Source organism: Amyelois transitella, chromosome 21, assembly GCF_032362555.1.
Source record: "Amyelois transitella isolate CPQ chromosome 21, ilAmyTran1.1, whole genome shotgun sequence".
In the NCBI taxonomy this organism is placed as follows: domain Eukaryota; kingdom Metazoa; phylum Arthropoda; class Insecta; order Lepidoptera; family Pyralidae; genus Amyelois; species Amyelois transitella.
The window spans coordinates 2,588,521-2,611,824 of record NC_083524.1 but is presented as its reverse complement, the minus strand read 5'-3'; the positions used below and the strand labels follow the sequence as shown (position 1 = coordinate 2,611,824).

General features: G+C 37.7%; 2 protein-coding genes across 3 annotated transcripts; one reads left to right on the top strand and one right to left on the bottom strand.

Moving 5' to 3' along the window:
- Positions 1–416: 416 nt before the first annotated feature.
- On the bottom strand, positions 417–15,332 carry LOC106136648 (ecto-NOX disulfide-thiol exchanger 2). Of its 2 annotated transcripts, none has more exons than XM_060950230.1 (10): positions 14,780–15,332; positions 14,177–14,410; positions 13,394–13,929; positions 12,974–13,117; positions 12,006–12,189; positions 10,383–10,489; positions 7,023–7,127; positions 6,186–6,320; positions 5,485–5,599; positions 417–5,138 (listed from the first exon to the last, which is right to left on the bottom strand). In XM_060950230.1, exons 1-10 carry the CDS (start codon positions 15,087–15,089, stop codon positions 4,897–4,899), a joined length of 2,112 nt encoding a protein of 703 aa, XP_060806213.1. In that variant the 5' UTR covers positions 15,090–15,332; the 3' UTR covers positions 417–4,896. The 2 variants fall into 2 exon arrangements, with proteins under 2 accessions (XP_060806213.1, XP_060806214.1); XM_060950231.1 differs by having other exon boundaries at positions 5,485–5,596.
- Positions 15,333–16,594: 1,262 nt separating this feature from the next.
- On the top strand, positions 16,595–23,015 carry LOC106136625 (RNA-binding protein 41-like). The gene is made up of 5 exons (XM_013337230.2): positions 16,595–16,782; positions 17,899–18,168; positions 18,767–19,343; positions 19,879–20,026; positions 21,100–23,015. The coding sequence occupies exons 1-5, from the start codon at positions 16,778–16,780 to the stop codon at positions 21,270–21,272; spliced, it is 1,173 nt and encodes a 390-aa protein (XP_013192684.1). The 5' UTR covers positions 16,595–16,777; the 3' UTR covers positions 21,273–23,015.
- The last annotated feature ends 289 nt before the right edge of the window (positions 23,016–23,304 follow it).

Sequence of the window (23,304 nt, the reverse complement as noted above, 5' to 3'; positions counted from 1 at the left end):
AAAAATGAGATTTAGTATTTTTGTATTTATAGTAATGTTTATACCAAGATCTTGTACTAAAAGCTTGATCTAGTCGGTGTTAGTGTATTAGTGAATTGGCAGGTATACCTAGTGCCCGGCGCGTAAGTTTTATATTATTATGAAAAAAAATGCGATGCCTGGCAGTTTTTAATTCTAGACTCAACCGGATAAAGATACCGGGTGCTGTGGCCAACAATTTGATAAAGAGCTATTTCCGATCTACAGGTTCCATAAAAATACGAGACTGACTGCACAGATTTAGTAAGCCACGAAGTAAGTTGTATTGTGTTTCGAGATACTAATCAATCACACAAACAGCTCTATCGCTGTGCCCCAGAGGTCGTCACTATAGTATTTAGACGGTATATTCTACTTAGGATTGTTAAAAAAAGGAATAATTCGTAAAATATTATTTATTGAAAAATACAACTATAGTGTGAATTTTTAGGAAAATATACATTAGATACAGAGAAATACAACTAAAGCCGATAAAATTTAGCTTGATCATTTAAAATAAGACTGCCCTTTTTACTATGAAAAATTCCGTGATACACGGATACAACGGATAAGTATACTTAATACAATACGAATTTGCTACATTTTTATCACATGGGTAAAGCTATAGGAAAAAGCACAGTAAAAGCCTATCTTCTACCCTTTTCATTCATATAATAACGTCTAAATCGCTTGCGCGGAAGACTTGAAGTCTTGAAAGACTGATATGCCACGTTCAGCTGATAGGCTTATAGATAGAATTGAGATTCAAATAGTTTGCTAGCCTATCGCCTAAAAGAAGAATCCCAAGCTTTATTCCCTTAGTCACCCTTAACGACATCCATGGGAAAGAGATGAAGTGGTCCTATTCTTATTTATATTGGTGCCGGGAACCACACGGCACATTATAACCTATTTTATTTTTCATTCGAAAAAAAGTCCTTCATATTTTTGCAACACAACACAACAAATCTACTATCCTTTTTTAATTACATAACTAATGTTTTACTTCTCATATATAAACGTCTCATTTGGAAATGAAGATTAAAATATGCAGACGGGTAAAATCTGTACATTAAAAATCTTAAAAAAAAGTAACCGCGGGCAAAAGCTTACTATTAAGACAAATGCCCATTTTTTTTTACCAGTATACTTATTTACTAAACAAAATCAACATTAATTCCATCAAAAATGATAGCTTTATTTTTAAACTTTCATTCATTTTGAGGAACACAAGTGAAACCTCGTTTTAATTCTAGTCTTACATTTACAAAACACATGATCCTCTCATAAAATGCTCTCTTATAAACATTAAACATCACAGTTTTTGAAATGGAGAAGGAAATTACAACATGTTATATTTTGATTGGAGGAGAAAAAGTTGAGCAAGTGAAAGAGTTTGTATATCTTGGATCAAAGTTAACATCAGATGGCAAGTGTGATAGTGATATTGAAAGGAGAGGAGAGAAAGCGGGGAACATAAAAAAAAAAAAAAAATGAAAAATGTTTTATTCAGTACAAAAAATACAGAGTTTTCTACAACAGTTGCACTGACCGTCACACTAGGATTCCCTGTGTCGTGGCGACCAGTGTCTTCCCCTTAAATTTATTAAACAATTTTAATTTGTGTTTTTTGTGGATGAGAGCGTACGTTAAATAGTAATTGTAAAGTATTCTTACATATAATTGTAATAAATAAATAAATAAACACAATAAATATAAATATGTACATTAGAAATACATGTAATACATATATACATAACAACATGCAAATATTTAAAATATATATTATATATATTAAACATATGTTTTATACATTATATATATTATACATAAAATATATATATATATATATTTTTTTTTTTTTTTTTTTTTTTAATGCATAATTTCATATGACATTAAGTAACAAGTTCTCCGTCTCATTGTAGTTTTTAGTCATTAACCACTTGCATACAGTACGTCTACATCTTAATTTAGTCATTTTGACAATGGTCTTATCCACCCTGTAAATTTTCTTATATAGGTATGGACCCATAAATTTGAATGACCTACGCGCGAAGACTGTTTTGATTTTTGGATAGTCCCATCTGTAACCTCTATAGAATTTTCTTGCTAATTTCATGGCATTTTTGTGAAAACGTAGAATAGTTGCTGATATATACAATTGACGCACGCTAAGGAGCTGACGCTCTGAATAAAGTTTTTTAGTTGGGTATCTTCTGGGACGACTATATGCTATTTTTAGAATGGCTCGTTGAGCTCTTTCTAGTTTTAATATAAAAGTTTTTGGAGCTCCACCCCATACCACTATACAGTAGCAGATTACTGATTGACATAAACTCAAATATATTAGTTTAATAATATCATGGTCAGCAACAGATCTTAACCTTTTAAATATATGCATGAGTTTTTTTAGACGTTTAGAAACTGCTTCAACCTGTGCAGACCAATTAAATTTATCATCAATGATAACTCCTAAGTATCTGATCGTTTTAACCTCCTCAAGATTCTCACATTGACATTCTTGTTGGCAACTATGAAGACGAAGTTTTAGAGATTTATTTGGACCTGTTCTGTTACTAATTTTGAATGAGACAACTTTAGTTTTACCAACATTTGCACTCAAAAGGTTACTTTGCAGCCATACATGTACATCCTGAAGCCCTCTCTGAGCTACAGTATGGACCCGGTCCCATGATTCGTCATGATAGACGATTGCGGTGTCATCAGCATATGTAAAAATTTTTGCATTTGTCATTTTCATGGAACACAGGTCGTTTATGTAAACGAGAAAGAGTGTAGGACCCAAAACGCTGCCTTGCGGCACTCCGAACCTAATGTCAGCATAGTTACTACAGCAGCCCTCTAAGGAGATTCTCTGTTTACGTTCAGAAAGGTATGAGCGGAACCACTCTAGAGCAATCCCTCTTATGCCAAGTTTTTCTAGCTTGCAGAGGAGTATTGGCCGAGAAACAGTATCAAAAGCTTTAGCAAAATCCAGAAAGACACCGACGCATTTTTGTCCCTCACCGATTTTTTCAATGGTATGTGTAACCAAATCAGTTACTGCATCCTCCGTGGATTTGCCTGAACGAAAGCCGTACTGGTTCTCGGCCAACAGTCCCCCTGCCTCCAAGTAGCTTAAGAGTCTCGAATTAACCACTTTCTCAATAATTTTCGACAGTGCGCTTAGCAGAGATATGGGTCTATAGTTCTCCGGTAGTAGAAGATCTCCAGACTTAAATATAGGAACAACATTTGCAACCTTTAATTCAGAGGGAACAGTACCCGACAACAAGCTTAAGTTACAGATATGCGCAATTGGATTTGCTACGAATTTCTTGGCTTTTTTTAATATATTGTTGCTAAGATTGTCATGTCCGGTTGCTGAACTAGATTTAAGCGATGTGATCAATTTAGTTACCTCTATTTCATTTGTAGGTGTCATAAATAATGAATGGGGGGTTGTTGAATCGGTTTTAGATTTAAATTTTTTAGCTAGGTCTATTTCAGTTTGTCCGCTTTTATCTAGAATATTATTTGCAAGTTTTTCCCCTATAGAACTAAAATAATCATTAACTACATTCAAGGATTCAAAGGAGTCACGTTTAATTTGAAGTAGTTTTTCACTTTTATTTTTTGTAGTTTTAATATGACATATAGATTTAACTGAGTCCCATAATTTTTTAATATCTGTTTTATTTTCTAAAATTTTTGCTTTGTCATGTTCGGTTTTTAAATTTTGAAGTATATTGTTGCAATAATTCCTATAGGATTTATAATGGTTTAGTAGATCAGAGTCATCAGGAAATTTTTTTGTTTTCATATGAAGTTCATCTCGACGTCTAATACATTTTAATAAACCCGGAGTAATCCATTTTTTACGTATAACATTACGACTAGTAATTTTTCGTGTTGTTTTATGTTTTTCAAGAGCACTGTTCATGACATTCAAAAAGTAATTTATAGCCTCTTTAGGGTCATTAATCTGGTAAAAATCAGTCCAATCAACGTCTTTGATGGTATTTAGAAGAGCATCGAAATCTATTTTAGTGCTTTTGTAGCTGTGATCTTCGTGTTCTAAAGATGTGTTAAGACTACATAATACAGTGCTATGATCAGTAATATCGGCGTGGCAAACCACAGTAGTAGAGGAAAACGTTGATTTAATCATGCAGTGATCTAGATTTCTGTGTTCTCTCGTTCGGTAATTATGTCCAGGAGTATAACCGTAATGTGCTAATATATTTAGATATTCATCCGTCGCGTCATTATATTTGTCTTTAAGTAACATGGTGAATGGGCATAAGGGCGTGTTGGTCCCAACATTAATGTATGGAAGTGAAAGTTGGGTGTGGCAAAAGAAGCACGAAAGCAGAACAAATGCTGTAGAAATGAGAGCGTTAAGGAGTATGATGGGTGTGAAATTGAGTGACCGGATAATGAACAGCGTGATAAGGAAATGTTGTGATGTGAAAGAAGATGAAGTTACAGGAATAGAAAATGAATGAAAGCAGGTTGAAAAAACAAATATATAAGGAGAGTGTGGGAGGAAATGATCGGAGTGGGAATGCCTAGATGAACGTATGTGATCAAATTAAGGACGTCCTGGCAAAAAGTCAGGTCAAGAGTACCCGAAACCGCCGAGCTTGCATGAAGCGAGTTATGAATGTGGATGAAGCGAAAGAAGTATGCAGAGATCGTGGCAAATGGAAAGATGTAGTCTCTGCCACCCCTCCGGGAAAAAGGCGTGATTTTATGAATGTATGTATGCCTGTAAACATTTTACATGACAGCTTTAAAAATTCTATTCATTTTCGCTGTCAAAACCGCAGTCAAATGCTAGTCTTAAAACCTTTAGATACAAACAAAACTGCTCTCTTACTCCTTCTTTATAATATCAAACATAACAAAGGTCCATTTGCTGTCATGATTACTACCCATATTCCTATACACATCGGAATGTCTCCGCAAGATCTCCTGGATTGTGGCACGGCTTATGTTGGGCAGTATAGATCTGACATATGACACGATATAGTCCAGAGAGGCTCCCAGTGGATGTACCAGGAGGAATGAAGTCAGGACGCTGATCAGCTTCGCTTCTGAGGGCAGTACCGTGGGACCTGTATAAAATCAGAGAGAATGTGGTTAACATTTTGATAGTTTTCATACATACATAGATATAGTCACTTCTATATCCCTTGCGGGGTAGTCAAAGCAGTCTTGAAAAGATTGAAAGGCCACGTTCAACTTTATCGCTTTTTGATGGTATTGAGATTCTAATAGTGACAGGTTGCTAGCCCATCGCCTAAAATAGTAGTCACAAGTTTGTAAGCCTATCCCTTAGTCGCCTTTTACGACATCCATGTTACAGGTATGGAGTGGTCCTATTCTTTTTTATATTTTTATATTTCATACATTCTCTTGTATCAATAGAGGTAAAAAGTTAGAAGAAAAAGGAATGCGTACCTGAAGTCATGTATTTGTCGTCATCAGGCAACGGCGGTGGGGGTTTGGGTTTCTGCGCGGGCGCCGGAGACATCATCATGTTTGGCATCGGTGGCGGGGGCAGAGGCGGGTACTGCTGTGGATGAAATGAGTTGGTATTAACTAATATTATAAAATGCTAATGTAAGTTTGTTTATTTGTTTTCTATTTACGCTGTATCTACTGAACATATCGAAATTTTACGTATATATGTATGTTTAACTAGAGGCCGCCCGCGACTTCGTCCCATGCTAATAGATCAATTCTATCCATAAAATAATAATTCGTTTTGGATATTCTATACATACATACATATGGTCACGTCTATATCTCTTGCGGGGTAGACAGAGCCAACATATGGATATTCTATCCATAAAATAATAATTCGTTTTGGATATTGAAAGTCGTTACGAAATAGATACGATTTGTGCCTAAATAAATTTCTTCCTATGATTGACAGTTGTTTTGTGATTGGCTGTTAGTTTTGTGTGTGGCGTATAGATGTCGCCACAGTTCCAATGAGCGCATCGCCTAAATAAAGAATCCCGAGTTTGTAAGCCTATCCCTTAGTCGCCTTTTACGACATCCATTGGAAAGAGATGGAGTGGTATTATCCTTTTTTGTATTGGTGCCGGGACTTGAAAATAAACAGTAGTTAAACCTAAAATGAATATATAACTAACCTGTTTGTTCTGCAGTGCGTTCTGAGCGATGAAGTGCGCTTTGAACTTCTCGAATTTCCTCTCCGCCTCGTCTTTAGCGAGGTACGCCTCGTTCTTGTACCCTTCCAGCTCGAACATTAAGTTTTCATTTTCCGCCTTCATTATGAGAAAAAAATAATACTTGAATATACATCCCTTGCAGGATAGACAGAGCCAACAATCTTAAAAAGACTGAAAGGCCGCGTTTATGATGGAATGAAGAGTCAAATAGTAATGGGTTGCTAGCCCATCCCCAAAAAGCGGAATTCCAAGTTTAAAAGTCTATATCCATTAGTCACCTTTTAAGATAGCGATAGGAAAGATTCTGAAAAATTCTTTCGCATCATCTATTCCGGTAAAAAGGCGTACCTACTTATGTAATCATAAATAACTTTATTATAAGAAAAACCGCCTTCAATCGATATCCTCCTTTTGTGAAGTCGTTAAAACCTTTCCCTAAGTGTCATAAACATTTTCTTAAAATCACATCATAATCGGTTCAGCCAAACGCGAAATAATCGCAGACAAACATACATACATGTTTATGGGTCAAAATGATATTCACCATTTTTTTAACATACACACATAAAATCACGTCTTTTTTCCGGAAGGGTAGGCAAAGACTACATCTTTCCACTTGCCACGATCACTGCATACATCTTTCGCTTCATCCACATGCATAACTCTCTTCGTGCAAACTCGGGATTTCGAGCACGGGAGTTAAACCCTTTGTCAGGACGTCCTTTATTTGATCAAGATACGTTGTTTTAAGGCGATAAAAAATAAGATGGGCTTATTACGGCGAAGAGGAATACTCACCTTAAGCTGTTCATATTTCTCCAGAGATACAGAGTTTCTGCTTGGCTTTTCATTTTCTTCCTCGTCAAAGAGAGAATTGAATTCTTCCTTCATGTTATTTACCTCCTAAAGAACAATAGCGTATGGTCAGTATGTGATAAGTGATTATACAGTTAACTTATTAGTGATTAAAGTAAAACATTTAAAATAATCTATTAAAAGAATTTTATTATCAGTTTTATTATTTATCAAACTACTAATTTTTAAACACATTGATAATGTGAGTACAAAGTTTGTTAATTTTATTGATACAATAAATAAAAGAAAGAAATAAATGTTTTACATTAATTTTTTTTATACCGAAAATGTATCATAGCTTAAATCTAAGCCCGCATATCACTGGTGATTTGACCTTAATTTTTACCTTCACAACTCCTTAAATGACCGATTGCGTCCAAAAACCAGGAACTCTAGTTCAAGACTGCTTTTTAACGATCCTGTACGGATAACAGCTGGCACCTGTGACAAAGACTGCTTCAAAAACTGGACATCCTCTCCAAGGTCCGACGTTTTTTTTTACAGCAGACCAAAGGATAAACCTGTACACAGCTTAGGTCCGATCCTGTATGGAGAACTGCTGGCACCTGTGGGAAAGACTGCTACAAAAACCGGACATCCTCTCCAAGGCCCGACGTTTTTTTTACACCAAACCAAAAAATAAACCTGTAGCTTAGGTCCAATCCTGTATGGAGAACTGCTGGCACCTGTGGGAACGACTGCTGTAAAAACTGGACATTCTCTCCAGGGTCCGAAGTGTTCTACACCGGACCAACGGCTGAACATTTATACAGCTCAAGGCTGATCCTGTATGGAGTAATGCTGCACCTGGAAGTAGTACCATTGGGTGATGGCATCGCTACGCGAGGCGTAACGTGTATCGTCACCTTCCCTAGAATAGCGGGTGAGTAATACTGAACTAAAGGGACACAGGTTTGTAGGGAGTCAAGAAAGAGTGTGCTGTTAAAGAGCAGCGCAATCCTCTCATGATTCGGCACGCATAATTAGAGTTGAGAGCCATGGGTGGTGGTAGAATAGTCTTGCCAGAAGAGCTGCTTACAACTGGACGGCTGCAAATCCTTGAAAACCCACTGGTAGCGAATCTGTGTGTACCGGCTTCACTGAGAAGAGTAAGCACTGGATTGGTATAAGTTGATTTCTCTCCATTCCGACACGGCGTGGGCAGAAGTTCCATCCATATATGATGTACCCCTCCAACGCACCTCTCGATTTGCTAAAGCTTTTGTTGCGACGTTTCTTACAACTAGATCTCCTCATCAGGATCTTCGCAAATCCAGCACAGCTCGATGACTATTGATGATCTATGGTGTCCAGAAAATCTTAATAAAAAACAGCTTACATACATACACAAAATCACGCCTATTTCCCGGAGGGGTAGGCAGAGACTACATCTTTCCACTTGCCACGATCTCTGCATACTTACTTTGCTTCATCCACATACATAACTCTCTTCATGCAAGCTTATAGGTATTTAAAGACCTTAAAAAAAGGGACATTTTTCATAATGACATAATAATATGAAGGTATTTTAGGTAATCGTTAAATTAGTCACCAGATGAAATGCCTCGCTTTCCCTCGGTCATCAAGTAAAAATTGCCTGGTATTAAAGGATGTCAAAAAATGCCAGTTTCTGCATTCAGGTTCAGCGATAAAATGTGAAAGTTTCAAACTTTCTCTATTGCTAAATCCTTGCAGCTCACCAGTAAGAAAAAAAAAAGAATACATACATACATACATACATATGATCACGTCTATATCCCTTGCGGGGTAGACAGAGCCAACAGTCTTGAAAAGACTGAATGGCCACGTTCAGCTATTTGGCTTAATGATAGAACCGAGATTCAAATAGTGACAGGTTGCTAGCCCATCGCCTAAAAGAGGAATCCTAAGTTAATAAGCCTATCCCTTAGTCGCCTTTTACGACATCCATGGGAAAGAGATGGAGTGGTCCTATTCTTTTTTGTAATAGTGCCGGGAACCACACGGCACAAAAAAAAGAATCGTCCTGCAAAAACTGAGAAACTAATAAAATTACACGGTAGAAGAAAAACGCCGACGCCGATATCTACCTTTACATGCAGCTCACTGTACAAATCAAAAATTCTTCCCTCGTCCTTACATTATAAAAATAAGGTTCGTTCCCACATAAGCGGAGATGCGTGAAATCAACTAATCTTAACTTTATGAAACATGAACTCAATGAAATCAATCAAAAGTTGCGACTGCTGTAATATCATTGGCCCTATTAACACTCTAAACATTTATGTGTATGAAAATGTCGATTCTGCCCTCCTCGGTTTATGTGAGAACGCACCTTTATCGTTGTCCATTAAGATGATGTTCGTATCGCGAGGTCATGAGGCGATTCGGCGCTGCATACTGGCTTTATATGTATAGGCACGCACGTTAATTCTAAAGGAGCTAAAGAAAGGAGTTTGCAATTGTATGGAGTGTCCGGGGCAAGTATAACTTACTAATATTATAAATGCGAGTCTGTTAGTCTGTCTGTCTGTTCCGCTTTCACCGCTGGACCGATTCATATGAAATTTGGTATGCATATAGATAAAAATCCGCGTTCTAACATGGGTTACGGTATTTTTGGAAATTGCCGCGGCAATGGAAGATAACGGGAGTTTTCGTTAAACGCGGGCGAAACTGCGGTCGCTCTCTAGTGTAGTTATATGTGTTACTTATGACGCGTCGTGATACGAACCCTTCTTGCAAAATGAGCACTTTCGACTTGACAATTTGACAGCCAAGTGCAAAGAAAATGCAGATATTTTCATCTTCCTTTCTGCGTTTTGGTAAAATTGATTACAGGGATTGTTATAATTTGCGCAAAAGTAATAACCATTACACCAACTTCTGCTGACTACTCGACTCATAGGTAGTAATTATGCGAATCGTCGCGTTATTTCCTGTTGAATTTCCAAAAAAATAATTCACGACGACGGCTTACAAATTTGGAAATCCAAGCATTTACACGATCTATTTAGATTCCTCCATAGTTACCAGCAAATGAGGATATTCTTCGCTCCTGGCCAGTCAAACTGTCAAGCAATAAAAACATAACCAAACCCGCAGACGTAGAAAAAAAGGCAGACGGAGTTTTCCTATACGGCAAAATGAAGCACAAATAGTATGCCGACCCACTGTATATATACACGCTTCACGCACACACCCTCACCAATAGTGACAGTACGTCATAGATTAACAAATTGCCGCCATTACGATGCTTCACTTTTTTTAAGCCACACTCCGTCCGCCTTTTTTTCTACGTCTATTACCAAACCATAAACCCACCTCAGTCATTTTGAGCCACATCTCGATATTCTTCCTCTGCTGTTTGTTGAAGTGGTCGGAGACCCGTTGGTGTTTCGCCGCTGTCAATATTTTCGCGATGTTCTCGACTGTTTTCGACAAATTACAACACTTACTGTAGTCACATGGTTAGACATGAAGACAAGACGATTTATGGTGAATCTACAGCATTTAGCTTTCTGGAGCGGTGAGGAACGTTATACATACATTACATTACGACACTCTCTCTCAAGAAGTAGGCAGTGACTACATCTTTCCACTTGCCACGATACCTGCATACATCTTTCGCTTTATCCACATTCAACCTTTACGACATCTGGCTAGAAGCACTCTCCCTCTCTCTCTAATCGTTTGCATTTATCCAGTTGCCCTTAAGCCTTTATACTTCGCAGCTCGGAGTAGTTTTTTGACATTCTCCAGTCGTCGTCGTCCTTAGGTTTAAGTCAGCTAGCGTTCCATACAGTGGTAGTATTTCTCCCTCTTGTAATATTGTGGTCAGATGGACATCTCGGGATCGAAGTCTCGTAAATACGATAGGTCTTCGAATAGTGTTTTTGACGAATCAACATTCCGAAGAGCTGTAATGTCGCAATGAAATTTTCTTTGCGAAATATTATATAAGAATAATAATAAGAATAGTTACACTTGGTGATATACATACATATAGTCACGTCTATATCCCTTGCGGGGAAGACAGAACAAGGAACTAAAAGCATTTTTCTAAAGGCGCAGAGCTCCTAAGCTGACCAATTCTTAGAACATGTTTACAGGTGTCATTGCTTTTATAGCACCCATGCAGACCGCCGCCATTTTGGTTCAACATGTTCCGAGTATCTTACAGCACCTCTCTTGCACGAGACGGGGTTTATGATGTATAAATAAATCAGATGATACCTAAGCAGAAGTACTTACCAAACATACTGCTACGCCTGTCCTAAGGCATGCCTCTAAATGTCCTCATCTAAGGACATTTTCACTGGTTTTTACCAGCTTGAATTAGAGAATGGGTCTTCTGTACGCTTATTCAAGGAATATTATATCACAATAAAAAACTACATTTATGATGAGAATTTTTACAGGAGTTAAGTCTTTATGTTATCAATATCCTTATCTAAGGACATATTCTCATAGAACAGCCGACGGGTCTGGTTGTTACTGCTCGGTCTTCAGATGTCCTCATTCAAATCTGGCGACGCTAAATTTCAAAAATATTATTCTAAAATAAAACTTACAACGCCCAATTATTGAAGCGAATTTCTCCAGGAGCTGAGTCTTCATCTTCTCAATATCCTCATCCAAGGACATCTTTTCATTAAAAAGCCGTCGAGTTTGGCTGTTTCTGATTCGAAGAGGAAATTGATCTTCCATTGTTCTCAAATCCGCAATGCTACTTTTAAAATACCTACAATAAAAATGGCCAAAAACTTACATTGCCCAATTATTGAAGAGAATTTCTACCAGAGCTGAGTCTTCATCTTCTCAATGTCCTCATTTAAGGACATCTTTAGGGGGAAGGAATTAGCGCATGTCTTCAGTCGTCCTCAAACCAGTCAATGCTCCTAATCAAAAATATCAATCTACAATTAAACAATTCAAATAACTTACATTGCCCGATGATAAGCGAGAATTTCTCTCGGAGCTGAGTTTTCATCTTCTCAATGTCTTCATCTAAGGACATCTTCTCGTTGAAAAGCCGTCGAGTTTGGTTATTGCTGGCTTGGATTAGCGAATAGAAAGTGTTCGCGTTTTTCTTGTTGCATTCCCCACGTTCCAGCCATGCGGCCAATGTCTGCAATTAAACATTTATAAAACACGTTGAGGAAAAATTATTTTTCGTTTGTCAGTGAGAATGCGCGGAAACATTCGTGCCGGTGATTTGATCTTGATTGGTAAAGAAACATAAAATGTTGTGATTTGCGGCGAAATATTAGTTATTAAAATATATCATGTGTGAGCGATTGGGGACAGTTAAATCTCACATGACATAAAAAATGTTGTCTGGCTAGATTAAACATTTGCACGCATTACTTCGTTATGAGCGCAGCAAGCGTGGCTCCGCTTCTTACGCTCATAATCCGCTCATTGCGCTCAAACTATGCTCGTTACGCTCAAACTCACAGGCTTTAACAACCTGGTCGTCTGTCTTGATCTTCACACAGATTGCGCCGAGCGATATCGGGCTGAACATTTTCACGTGAGGTTGCGCTTTTTGCGCTCAAACTACGCTCGTTCCGCTCAACCATTCATACTCACAGGTGCGGCCTCAGCAAACTGGTCGTCTGTCTTGATCTTCTCATAGATTGCGGTGAACGATACCGGGCTGAACATTTCCACGTGAGGCTCCGCTTTTTGCACTCAAACTACGCTCGTTGCGCTCGAACTACGCTCGTTCCGCTCAACCATTCATACTCACAGGTGCGGCCTCAGCAAACTGGTCGTCTGTCTTGATCTTCTCATAGATTGCGGTGAACGATACCGGGCTGAACATTTCCACGTGAGGCTCCGCTTTTTGCACTCAAACTACGCTCGTTGCGCTCGAACTACGCTCGTTCCGCTCAACCATTCATACTCACAGGTGCGGCCTCAGCAAACTGGTCGTCTGTCTTGATCTTCTCACAGATTGCGGTGAGCGAGGCCGGACTGAACATTTCCACTCGAGGCGGCGTCGGCTCGCGTCTGCGCTTGTTACGCTCGAACTCAGCTTGGTCCTCGCGGTTCTGAAAAACAAATGATTAAAAACTTGTAACGTAAATAGAATGCTTTTGGTACAGCAAATAAATTGCTTCCGTGAAACCCACTTTGCGATAATTAGTTGTTGCGATTTAAAACCTTTGCAATTAGAATATTTTGTAATTTATAATTGCCAGATTGCAAAATTTAAGTAGGTAACAAAACAAAAATAAGAAAGAGGCACTTACTACATATATAATTTTTTATGGGCAATAAAGATGAGTGAGCTTACAAATTATAGAAAGCTTGCAAAACAAACTTACCAAAGCGTAATCAATGAACAGCGTAGTTGCTTCATTATCCGACTGATCTGAATATCTGAATCGCCATCCGGTCATCACAAACGACTCTTCAACACTCTCATGTTTCTCATAACGCACATGGCATACACCCTGCCTGTGTAACTTCACACCGATAATATTACCGAAACGTTGAAACAACTCAGTTATAATCTCTTGCCTAATGCCATTCGGTAGACCACCAATGAATATCGTCTTGCAGCCGTCTGGTTTTTCTCTACGGTTAGGTGTCGACGAACCCGGTATAGGTGGAAGTAGGACTCCATCGGCCACGTATATGGGTTGATTCTGCATCATCATCATCATGTTCTGATCCATCATGTTTGGCATCATATTCATACCGGGCATCATGTTCATGCCTGGCATCATGTTCATGCCGGGCATTGGCATGTTGGGCATGGGGCCCATGTTGCCCATGTGCGACATGTTTGGCATGTTGCCAGCATTTTGAATGTCCATTGGCGGCTGCCCCATCATGTTGCTGTTGAATGGCATCATGCCTAAAATAACAATTAAAGTTCATTTTACTTACTAACAATCACTTATGTATCTAATAATTAATTTCAATTTTGGTACATATGTAAATAAAAACTAATTATGATCTTGAAAAGAAAAACATTACTTATATGAGAGGAAAATATTAAATCCAAGGCACAGAGGAGAAAGTAGGAAAAAGGCGTAATTTCATGTATGTTACAAACCTTTTCATTCATGATTAATTTGTATCATAAAAAAAGGATCATTTACCTGCGGGCATCATCATATTTGCCATTGGAGGATTCATCCCAGGATTCATTCCGGGAGTCATACCAGGATTCATTCCGTGATTTATAACCGGGTTCATTCCTGGACTGATTCCCTGATCAGGTATTGGCTGACTTTGCCCATTATCCCATTTGGTGCGGCGACGACTCCTGTCATCCCTGTTCCTTCCCATCCTTTCATTCCGGTCACGAGATCTGGAACGCTTTCGGCCACGGTCTGAAAGACATCACTTTTAGGGTATTGCCCGCAACTTTGTTCTTAATAGTTGTAGTTTGTAATGGCTACAGTTCTACTTTTATAAAAATTTATTTTTGTATAGTATTTATTTAGAGAGTGTATTGTAACCAATAACTAAAGCATAATTTTATTGTTATTATTATTTTATTAAATCCTTCTAAAGGGATATACTATATTAGGTATTGGGTGCTTGGGCACACTGAGACAAAACCGTTAGATCTTTTTGAAGTTTGGCATGTAGCTTCCTTAGTGGTCTAGGAGTATACTGAGAATCGAGCAGAACCACAGACGTGTTATTGTACTTAATAAAATTAGTGTACAATAAATGTATGTGTAAAATAAATGTACCTCTATCACGAAAATCTCGATCTCTTCTGTTATCGTTACGATTAGAGCTTCTCTGAGTCTTTTCATGTTGTAGTTTAGCATTGTCATCCCCGTCCTTATCATTTGCATCATTACTGTTGCCTGCCACGAAACCTTCTGGCGCAACAGGACCGATAAGAGGAGGCACGTTTTCAGGCGGCTGGTTACCACTCATTTGCTGGGGCATTTCTTGCATCATCACCATTGGATTGGGCATCATCCCCATCATTTGGTTCATGGGTATACCGAATTGGTTCGGCATGCCGGGGTACTCGTTTACCCAAGAATTCATGACGAACTGTGGCGCGAGTGGAGCCCGACGCTTGCTTAGCTTTTGATGTGACGATGTATCAATTATTGAAAACAGCAAATTCTGTTTTTAAAATGCGCATGGAAAATATATAAATGAAAATAAATATGCAAAATACAACACACAGAAATACAATACAATGTCAGAGAAATATGTACATACAAAAAACAAGCCACCATGTACCAATGAAATGTTTGGTCTTGTGTTGTGAAAAAATTGCACAACACGTAGATTACAAGAACAAACACATATTTTTTGTCTTTGCATGACAAGCACAAGTTGTCAATGTCAATCATGACATCGTATGTCAAAGGGAAATTAACAACATGGTGTCCACTAGTGTTGGCTGTTTAACTATCGGTAGTTTGCCTATCGATAGTTTAACTTCATGAATGGATAACATATTCTATTGATACTACTAATATGTCATCATTCTTCTTTCTCCTGGCGTTAGTCGCAGTTACATCCAGCAACCTCTTTACGACTACGATCCTGGATTGGGTGGAATAAGGTGTTTACACGAAGCAACTCCCATCTGATCTCTACAACCTTTGCAGGAATCTAATGCCTATTCGAACATGGTTACACATTCAGTTGCTTGAATGTGCAAGTTACCGAACGATGTTTTCCCTTGCATTGGTTGGTTAGAACTCTAACCAATGTATAAAATTACTAGTGACCCGCCCCGGCTTCGCACGGGTGCAAAATTATATATATTATACATTATACATAAAAACCTTCCGCTTGAATCACTCTACCTGTTACAAAAAATCGCATCAAAATCCGTTGCGTAATTTTAAAGATTTAAGCATACAGACAAACAGACTAAAATAGCAACTTTGTTTTATACTATGTAGTGAAGAAAATAGTCATTGGTAGATGACCGAGGTAGAATTTGAACCTGCCACATGAATTACTTGCGTATACTTTTACTATATTTATTTAAAATATTGTCAAAAGCACACATACATAAAGTAATGCCTCTTACCCGGAGGGGTAGGTAGAGATAACATACTTTTTTAACTTGCAACTGTCAATCCCTGCTCACGCAATTTCACGTCGTCGTCCACATTGATAACTCTTTTCATGTGAGCTAGGCGGTTTTAGGTACTTTTGACCCGACCATTCGCCAGGACGTCCTTAGTTTGATGTATGTTATCTAGGTCTAGGTATGTTCATCTAGGCCTTTCAACTCCAACCTCTTTATTCACGTTTCTTATATATTTGCTTAGTCAACTCGCTTGCATTTATGCCTTCCACATGGTCAAACCATCTTAACATACCCTTTCCTTTCCTATTCCTGTCACTATATCTTCTTCCTCAACAAAAGATTTCTTTACTTTAAACACAATAAACCGAAACATTTAATTTATAATATATATTTTTTTGTAGGTACCTAGTTTTTCAAACTTACGAAACGTTTATCGATAGTTGACATTGACTATAGAGCAGTAACACTACTGTCAATCATCCAACAAAATATCGATTCATACTCATAGTCATACTATTCATTTCTGTTCTGTGTACTATTTTCTGAGTTTGGTTGCTCCGTGGTTTTTTTCTAAATAATTTGTGTTGTAAAATCAGCTGTAATTACATATCAATTTCATTTAAAATGAATATGTAATTACTTAGACGCTTGTGTTCTTCAAAGCGACATAATTTTAATCATGAGGTATGTACTACATTATTAATCACTTTTATTATTGTTTATGCACATTAGAAGTACATTAATATACTATATTTATCACTTACATACACCAGTTGCTATAATCTTGAATTATTTAACCAACCTGACTATAAAAACGCCATGAATAACTTTCTTTTCCTGGTATAATCAAAGGGAATTTAATGTAAAATATTGAAAATCTTTTGAGCATTCAGAAATAATACATGATTATGAAATGTTATTTATTAATAATCTACATTTTCATATGGCAGAAATGGATGAGTGATAATAATAATTATCATAATAAGGACTTGCTTGGGTTTATAAATTAGTTGAATTGCTTTATTCATATAGTAATACTACTTATATTATTTTTATTAATATAAAATCCAAATATGAGTTTGTTTGTACCTCTTCACAGTTAAACCACTAAATCAAACTCCATAATTTTTCCCATATAGTGTGGAGTGTGTAGAATCACGCAGAGTATAAAAGTTAGTTATTTATATAAATAACAAATTACTAACATAAACAGGAAAAGTCTTAAAAATAATGTCAACAAAGAAGGATCTCCAAATTATTGTCTTCATCCCTTGATAAACCTTTACAATCTGCTAAGGAAAAGAAGCAGCTGGTTGCAATTAAAAACATAATGTATGCCCGCTGAGTATCTCTTAATTTTTAGTAAGTCAACAAATTTGGGATTCTTCTTTTAGGTGATGGGCCAGCATTCTGTCACTATTTAAATCTCATACAGCTGAACATGGCTGTTTTAATTTTTAGGACCTTGCTCTGTCTATCCCATAAGGGATAAAGATTAGGGCTGCCAAATACCTGTATCTATTACGGAAAATAATTCAATATCAGTATTAATACCAGAATTCTGGTATTGTGGTGAAAATAGTTTTTCAAAGGATGACAGCTACAAAGTTAAAAAAAAAACTTTTATTAATGTAGCAAACTCAAACATCACAGCGTTACATAAAAAATCTAAGAATATCATTTGTACATGGCATAGATGGGATTCGAACCTATGCCTTTCTGCACATCACGAAATTTTAAGCCTTACCGATTCAACCACAATTATGTTGTACAAACTATAGTTATCTCTCTCTATTTTAGTTCCCAAACAATGCCCAAGGAGTTTGAGAGGTCCACCGAAGTCTTGCCCATAATGACTTACGGGATTTCAACAATTGAAGATCTCCGAAGGGCGGAGGCTGAAATACGTATGTTGGATAAATTGAAGAAGGCCGGCCTGTCTTCAGAGGAAGTTAAGTTATACAGGGACAATGAAAACGGTGTGGAGAAACCAAAAGTAGAAGCGTCAGCTCTCAAAAGAAAATTGGAGTCTATATATGAGAAGATTAGTGATTATGATAAGACGGTGAGGTAGGTCGTATCTTCATGTTGTTTTGATATGAGCTTAGTCTCATCTTTACATCACTGTTACCTGGATGCTGATAAAAATCCAGAGCCTTTTTTTTTAATTATTGTATCAGAAGATTATTTTGATATTGATAAGGCAGATACTTATTTATGGGCACAAGTCCAGAGATATATCTTCTTACTTCGAGGGTGATATAGTATATGTACATACATGCAAAAAGTCAGGTCACTTTCACAGAGTGGTAAGCAGCTTTAACATCTTTCCGCTTTTGTTTTATCAACATTCAGTACTCTTTTCATGCAAGCTCGTGGATTCTGGTAGATGGACTCTTAATATTTTGAAAAGTTAAAAAAATGTGTCAAAAAGTTATTTTCATTGACGGCCTCTGTGATGCAGCGGTTGTACGCTTGTCTGTGACACCGGAGGAAAAGAACTTTTTCTGATTGGCCTGGGTCTTGGATGTTTATCTATATAAGTATTTATTATTAAATATAGTATCGTTGAGTTAGTATCTCGTAACACAAGTCTCGAAATTACTTCGAGGCTAACTCAATCTGTGTAATTTGTCCCGTATATATTTATTATTTATTTCTTTTTCAGTCAAGAATCCAAAGACAATCCGAGCACATCATCCCCACCATCTGTTGATGTATTCGAGAGGCTCCGAGACAAACCTATCACCATTTACCCAGACCCGAATCACCCGATGAACAACCTCAAGGAGATTGAACAAAACTTATTCGGTCACTTAGACGGCGATGTCACACCTCTTAGTAAAAGGAGAAAAGAGTTACGTCGATTCGAACGGAGTAAAGAGAAAATACTTAACCAAGACGGCCACATTGAGATCCCAACAGCTCCCGTTCCAACGGTGAATAGAGAAGGCAGTCTGTGGGATGTGAAAGAATTACCAAAGCCAAAGAACGTTGACATTCCTATTATAGGTCCGTCTGAGAAAAAACCTGTGATGTATTCAATAAGGAACAATAAGATTGTGAGGCTGGAGGCCTTGCCAGGAGACTGCGGGTGTGTCCACGAGGAGGAGTATCAAGCGGTGGAAATTGTAGCTCCGGTGAATAACGCTGAGAGGGAGCTGTTGGAAGGCACACAGATGTCTTTGGACGATATTAGGAAAATTGACAGGTTTAAAGACTATGAGCCTGGGATACCGTCCAAGGTAGGTCTTTAAAATTTTTCTATATTGTTATGGTAGAACGAGCTTAATAGCTTTTGCCCAGACGAAAAAGTAACCTATGTTTGACCTTAATTCGTCATGATGTATGATAGATAATTACCCAAGGTCAAACAAACATCGTCATGATGTATGATAGGTATAGTCCCGGTTGAGTCCTCATCTTGCTGGAGACGAGCTTGGGGTCTGCCTGTGACCACGAATTTGGCATGGGTGAGTCAGGTTTTCACACGAAGCTGACCTATGCAACCTTTGCAGGGAAAACTAACACTTATTGGATCATGGTAACACATACAGTTGCCTGAATGTGTCTTCACAATATTTTTCCTCACCGTAACAGCATTGGTTAGCAATTAAACTAATGTAACGGGGCTATGTACGAACGACATTATAAATGGCCGTTTTAGGATTTGCACCTGAGCCTACGTTTTCATCACGTATTTTCATTCAAGCACTTCAACCGCTAGACCATCGACGTTGAAACTCGTGTCATCTATTAAATTCAAGATTTCTTCATCAGGTGTTGTACCTCAAGAACTTGGCTTCCTCAGTGACCCGAGAGCAGCTAGCTCTGCTGTTCAACCAGTTTATGATGTCTAACGGAGGCCCGATCAATGTGGACCTCCTCACCGGACGTATGAGGGGGCAGGCATTTGTTTCTTTTACCAGTAAGTAACCTTATTCTTCTTATAAGCATTGTAGGAAGTATAGTTATAAAAGTTAGTTATTCCTACAGAAGGAGAAAAGAGGAGAGAAATAATCAGTATAATATAATCGCACATATGAAAATTCCTCCGTTTTGGCCTGAAAAACCGGCGATATGGTTCGCGCAAGTGGAGGGCCAGTTTGCCATAATGCAGATTACGTCGGGGTCACCAGTTGTAGGAAGTATAGTTAAAAAGTTATTTAATTCCTACAGAAGAAAGAAGGGGAAAAGAGGAGAAAATAATCTGTTTAAAATAATTATATTATGAACATAAAAATTGAGAAGCTTTTACAATAAAAATTATTTTTGACATAACTCACTAACAAAACCATGGCAACCGTTGCTATGGCGTCTAGCAAGAAGGTTGCCTACAAGCATATTTACTCTTTCTTCCTCCTGACTTTAGTACCGGTTACAACTTCACCACTTTTTAGCGTATCGACTGTAGTTAGGATAAATTTAGGCTAGAACCAGTATGAAAATCATCATGGTACTGGTGTTTATCCGGATTCCCAACGTCCTTACGGCGTTGGATAAGAGCCCGGGATGCGCCCTTGACCATGAATTTGAAAAATCTAGTTATTACACGAGAACAAGTGAAATCAGGCCTTTTTCCTCTTGGAGTGCCCTTATAAATGAAGAGCTATACAAAAAGGTTTATCTGGCGGTGCATAGAGGTTGGTTTGTGCCAACGCTAATGTATGGGAGTGAAAGTAAGGTGTGGCAGAAAAAACATGTGCGGAATAAAATAAACGAGCGCTCCGCCTGCTAAAAATCCTGTTAATTCTCGTTCCCGCGGGAATTTAATGTAATCCTATCTTAGTGCACCTCTAGACCTAATTAAGTACATACATGCCTAATTTCAAATAGACCCAGTGGTGTGGACTGTGTTGATATGTGGCAGGTCAGGTCAGTCAATCATTCAGTCAGTTTCCTCTTTTATATATGCACTAACGTCCCGCCACGGCTTCTCTCGTGGTACATGCATATCCTTAATAAAGAAGATGTCACTAAAATTATCAATTTCTCTTCCAGGTGAGGACATAGCTATCCAAGCGTTGGAGGAAGTCAACGGTACAATAATGTGCGGAAGGCCGATCATAGCGGAGTTTGGGAGAAACAACAATACAAACAGAGAAGACGCTTACGAGACTGAAGAAGAAGATGAAGGAGAGGAGGAGAGCGGAGAAGAAGAAGAGTACACATAATGTAAATAAATTTAAGGTTACAAATTGCGTTACTTACCAAAAATTTTGCTCTGTAAGCATACAGTTCGGAATCATATAAGAGAATAGAAATAATTTATTGTACAATCGGCCGAATAGAAAATTAAATCATTTTTGATTCTACAGTACGATGGTGGTATAATTTCCTATGTGGCCCACTGTACTCGAAACTATAGAAATGACGTGTCGTCGTCTTTTATTGCGCAGTTATAAACTGCCATTGTCAAAACGTTATGGTCACGTTTATCAGTACTAGCCATTTCTATAGTCTCATATTATTCCGATTTCTATGGTAGAGCTCTACACAAACATTGATAAGGCATGTACCATTAAGGTTCTTTATCGAGAATTTGAGATCACGGATATTCACAGCGTAGACAAAGCATTTCTTTATTGTCATCCGACTTAAAATCGGGTATTTTTGGGAAGCCATTTTTTTCCATCACTTCATTTTTAGGACAATACTTAGAAATAATTACCTCTTTGGTATTGATACCGGTACATGCAAATTTGTGTGAAAAAGAAACAGTTTTATCTTTCTTACAAAACAATATCAATCTCACAAATCCACTGCAAATTATATTGCTATATACAGGGAAAATTTGAAATGTTATTAATTGTACTCGCAACTAGGATTTGAAATACCACTATTTGCCTTGATTCGATACAGGTACCACACCAGTACTTTTGATACCAGTGTTAGAGTTGTAACGCATTTCGTCACTAGCAAATGGCAATCGCTGAATATTAAACACTTCAATTTTGTCATTTTAACATTGTACATGGGGTCCACTGTCCATTATTATGACGTGAAACGGGACAGCGATATGTTTTCGCGCAATAAAAATGGCGTCGCTGGTGCCGTGCTAAAGGGGCAGCAACTAGTAATCAATATGTTTATTGTTAAGTTATGAAGGTGACGAACTGCGAAAATGACTTATTGAGACCCAAAGTAAGAAAGTCAGGATTTGTAATAGTGACAAAATTTCAGCAATAGCCCCTTGCGAAAGTAACAAATTCGTAGCGACCAATGTTAGATAAAATATAAGTTGCAAAATGGTACTTTTTATTCTCTGGAATGTATTTTTATGCCCATTGTGAATAAGTGGAGTACACGCCTGTCACCCTTTCCATCATGTCTCCTATCTCGAGTCTGCTATAAGAGAATTTTTTTTAAAATAAGCAGAATATTTGTAATTTCATTTCTTGTGTTTATCAGTCTCGACGTTTTCTGTGTACATAAATTAGTAAATAAATAAATAACACAAAAAATATACCGGTATTAGAAATGGTTTTATAAAAATAGACACGACAATCACGCTAAATGACAGCGTAGCGTGTTTAGGTACTTTGTTGTACCTTAATTAATAAGGTTCAATACCTGTAGGTATTTGCTCGGGAGCAATACTTGGGTACCGCACCGATAACTTGAATTTAAAATGGCGGCGATCTGCGCGTTATCGCCAGCCATAATAGAAATAAATACAGCGGTCAAGTTATGGGGAGCCTAAGTGCCATATGAGATATATAAATTTATCCAAAATGGCGCAATATACATTCACCCCCATAACTTGATTTCGCCGTACATGCCTGAGTGGGGTGTGTAATAGATATAATTATTATGAGTGTTTACCTTCTAAGTTTAAGAGTCAATGTATTATAGGAATAGTTAGTGATTAAAATTAGTATGTAAGTTCTTATCTCAATGTTCCAAATATACTTTTATGTCCCAATGAAAATTTTGTTTACATTTTATTCCCTGTATACAGACACCAAATCCATGTTTACCTCTTGCCTATGCTAGAAAGAGCCAGCCTATTAGTTGAGGTTTGTAAGAGCCGTGTGGTTTCCAGCACTTTGAAATAGAATTAGTTCTCTTTCCTTTGGATGTCGTGAAAGGCGACTAAGCCTATATACTTTGTATTCCTCTTGTAGGCGATATGCTAGCAACCTGTCACTAATTGAATCTAATTCCATCATAAAGCCATAACTGAACGTGGCTTTTCCACCCCGC

Excerpts from the sequence above, each read along its gene's own strand:
- LOC106136625 (XM_013337230.2), top strand. Across the intron at positions 18,169-18,766 it reads GATTATGATAAGACGGTGAG|TCAAGAATCCAAAGACAATC; the intron begins GTAGGTCGTATC and ends TTTCTTTTTCAG. Across the intron at positions 20,027-21,099 it reads GGCATTTGTTTCTTTTACCA|GTGAGGACATAGCTATCCAA; the intron begins GTAAGTAACCTT and ends TTTCTCTTCCAG.
- LOC106136648 (XM_060950230.1), bottom strand. The coding sequence starts at position 15,089 with ATGAATTCTTGGGTAAACGAGTACCCCGGCATGCCGAACCAATTCGGT. Across the intron at positions 12,190-12,973 it reads AGTTTGCTGAGGCCGCACCT|ACATTGGCCGCATGGCTGGA; the intron begins GTGAGTATGAAT and ends GTTTAATTGCAG. Across the intron at positions 10,490-12,005 it reads CTCGCTTATCATCGGGCAAT|TCGAGAACATCGCGAAAATA; the intron begins GTAAGTTATTTG and ends TGTCGAAAACAG.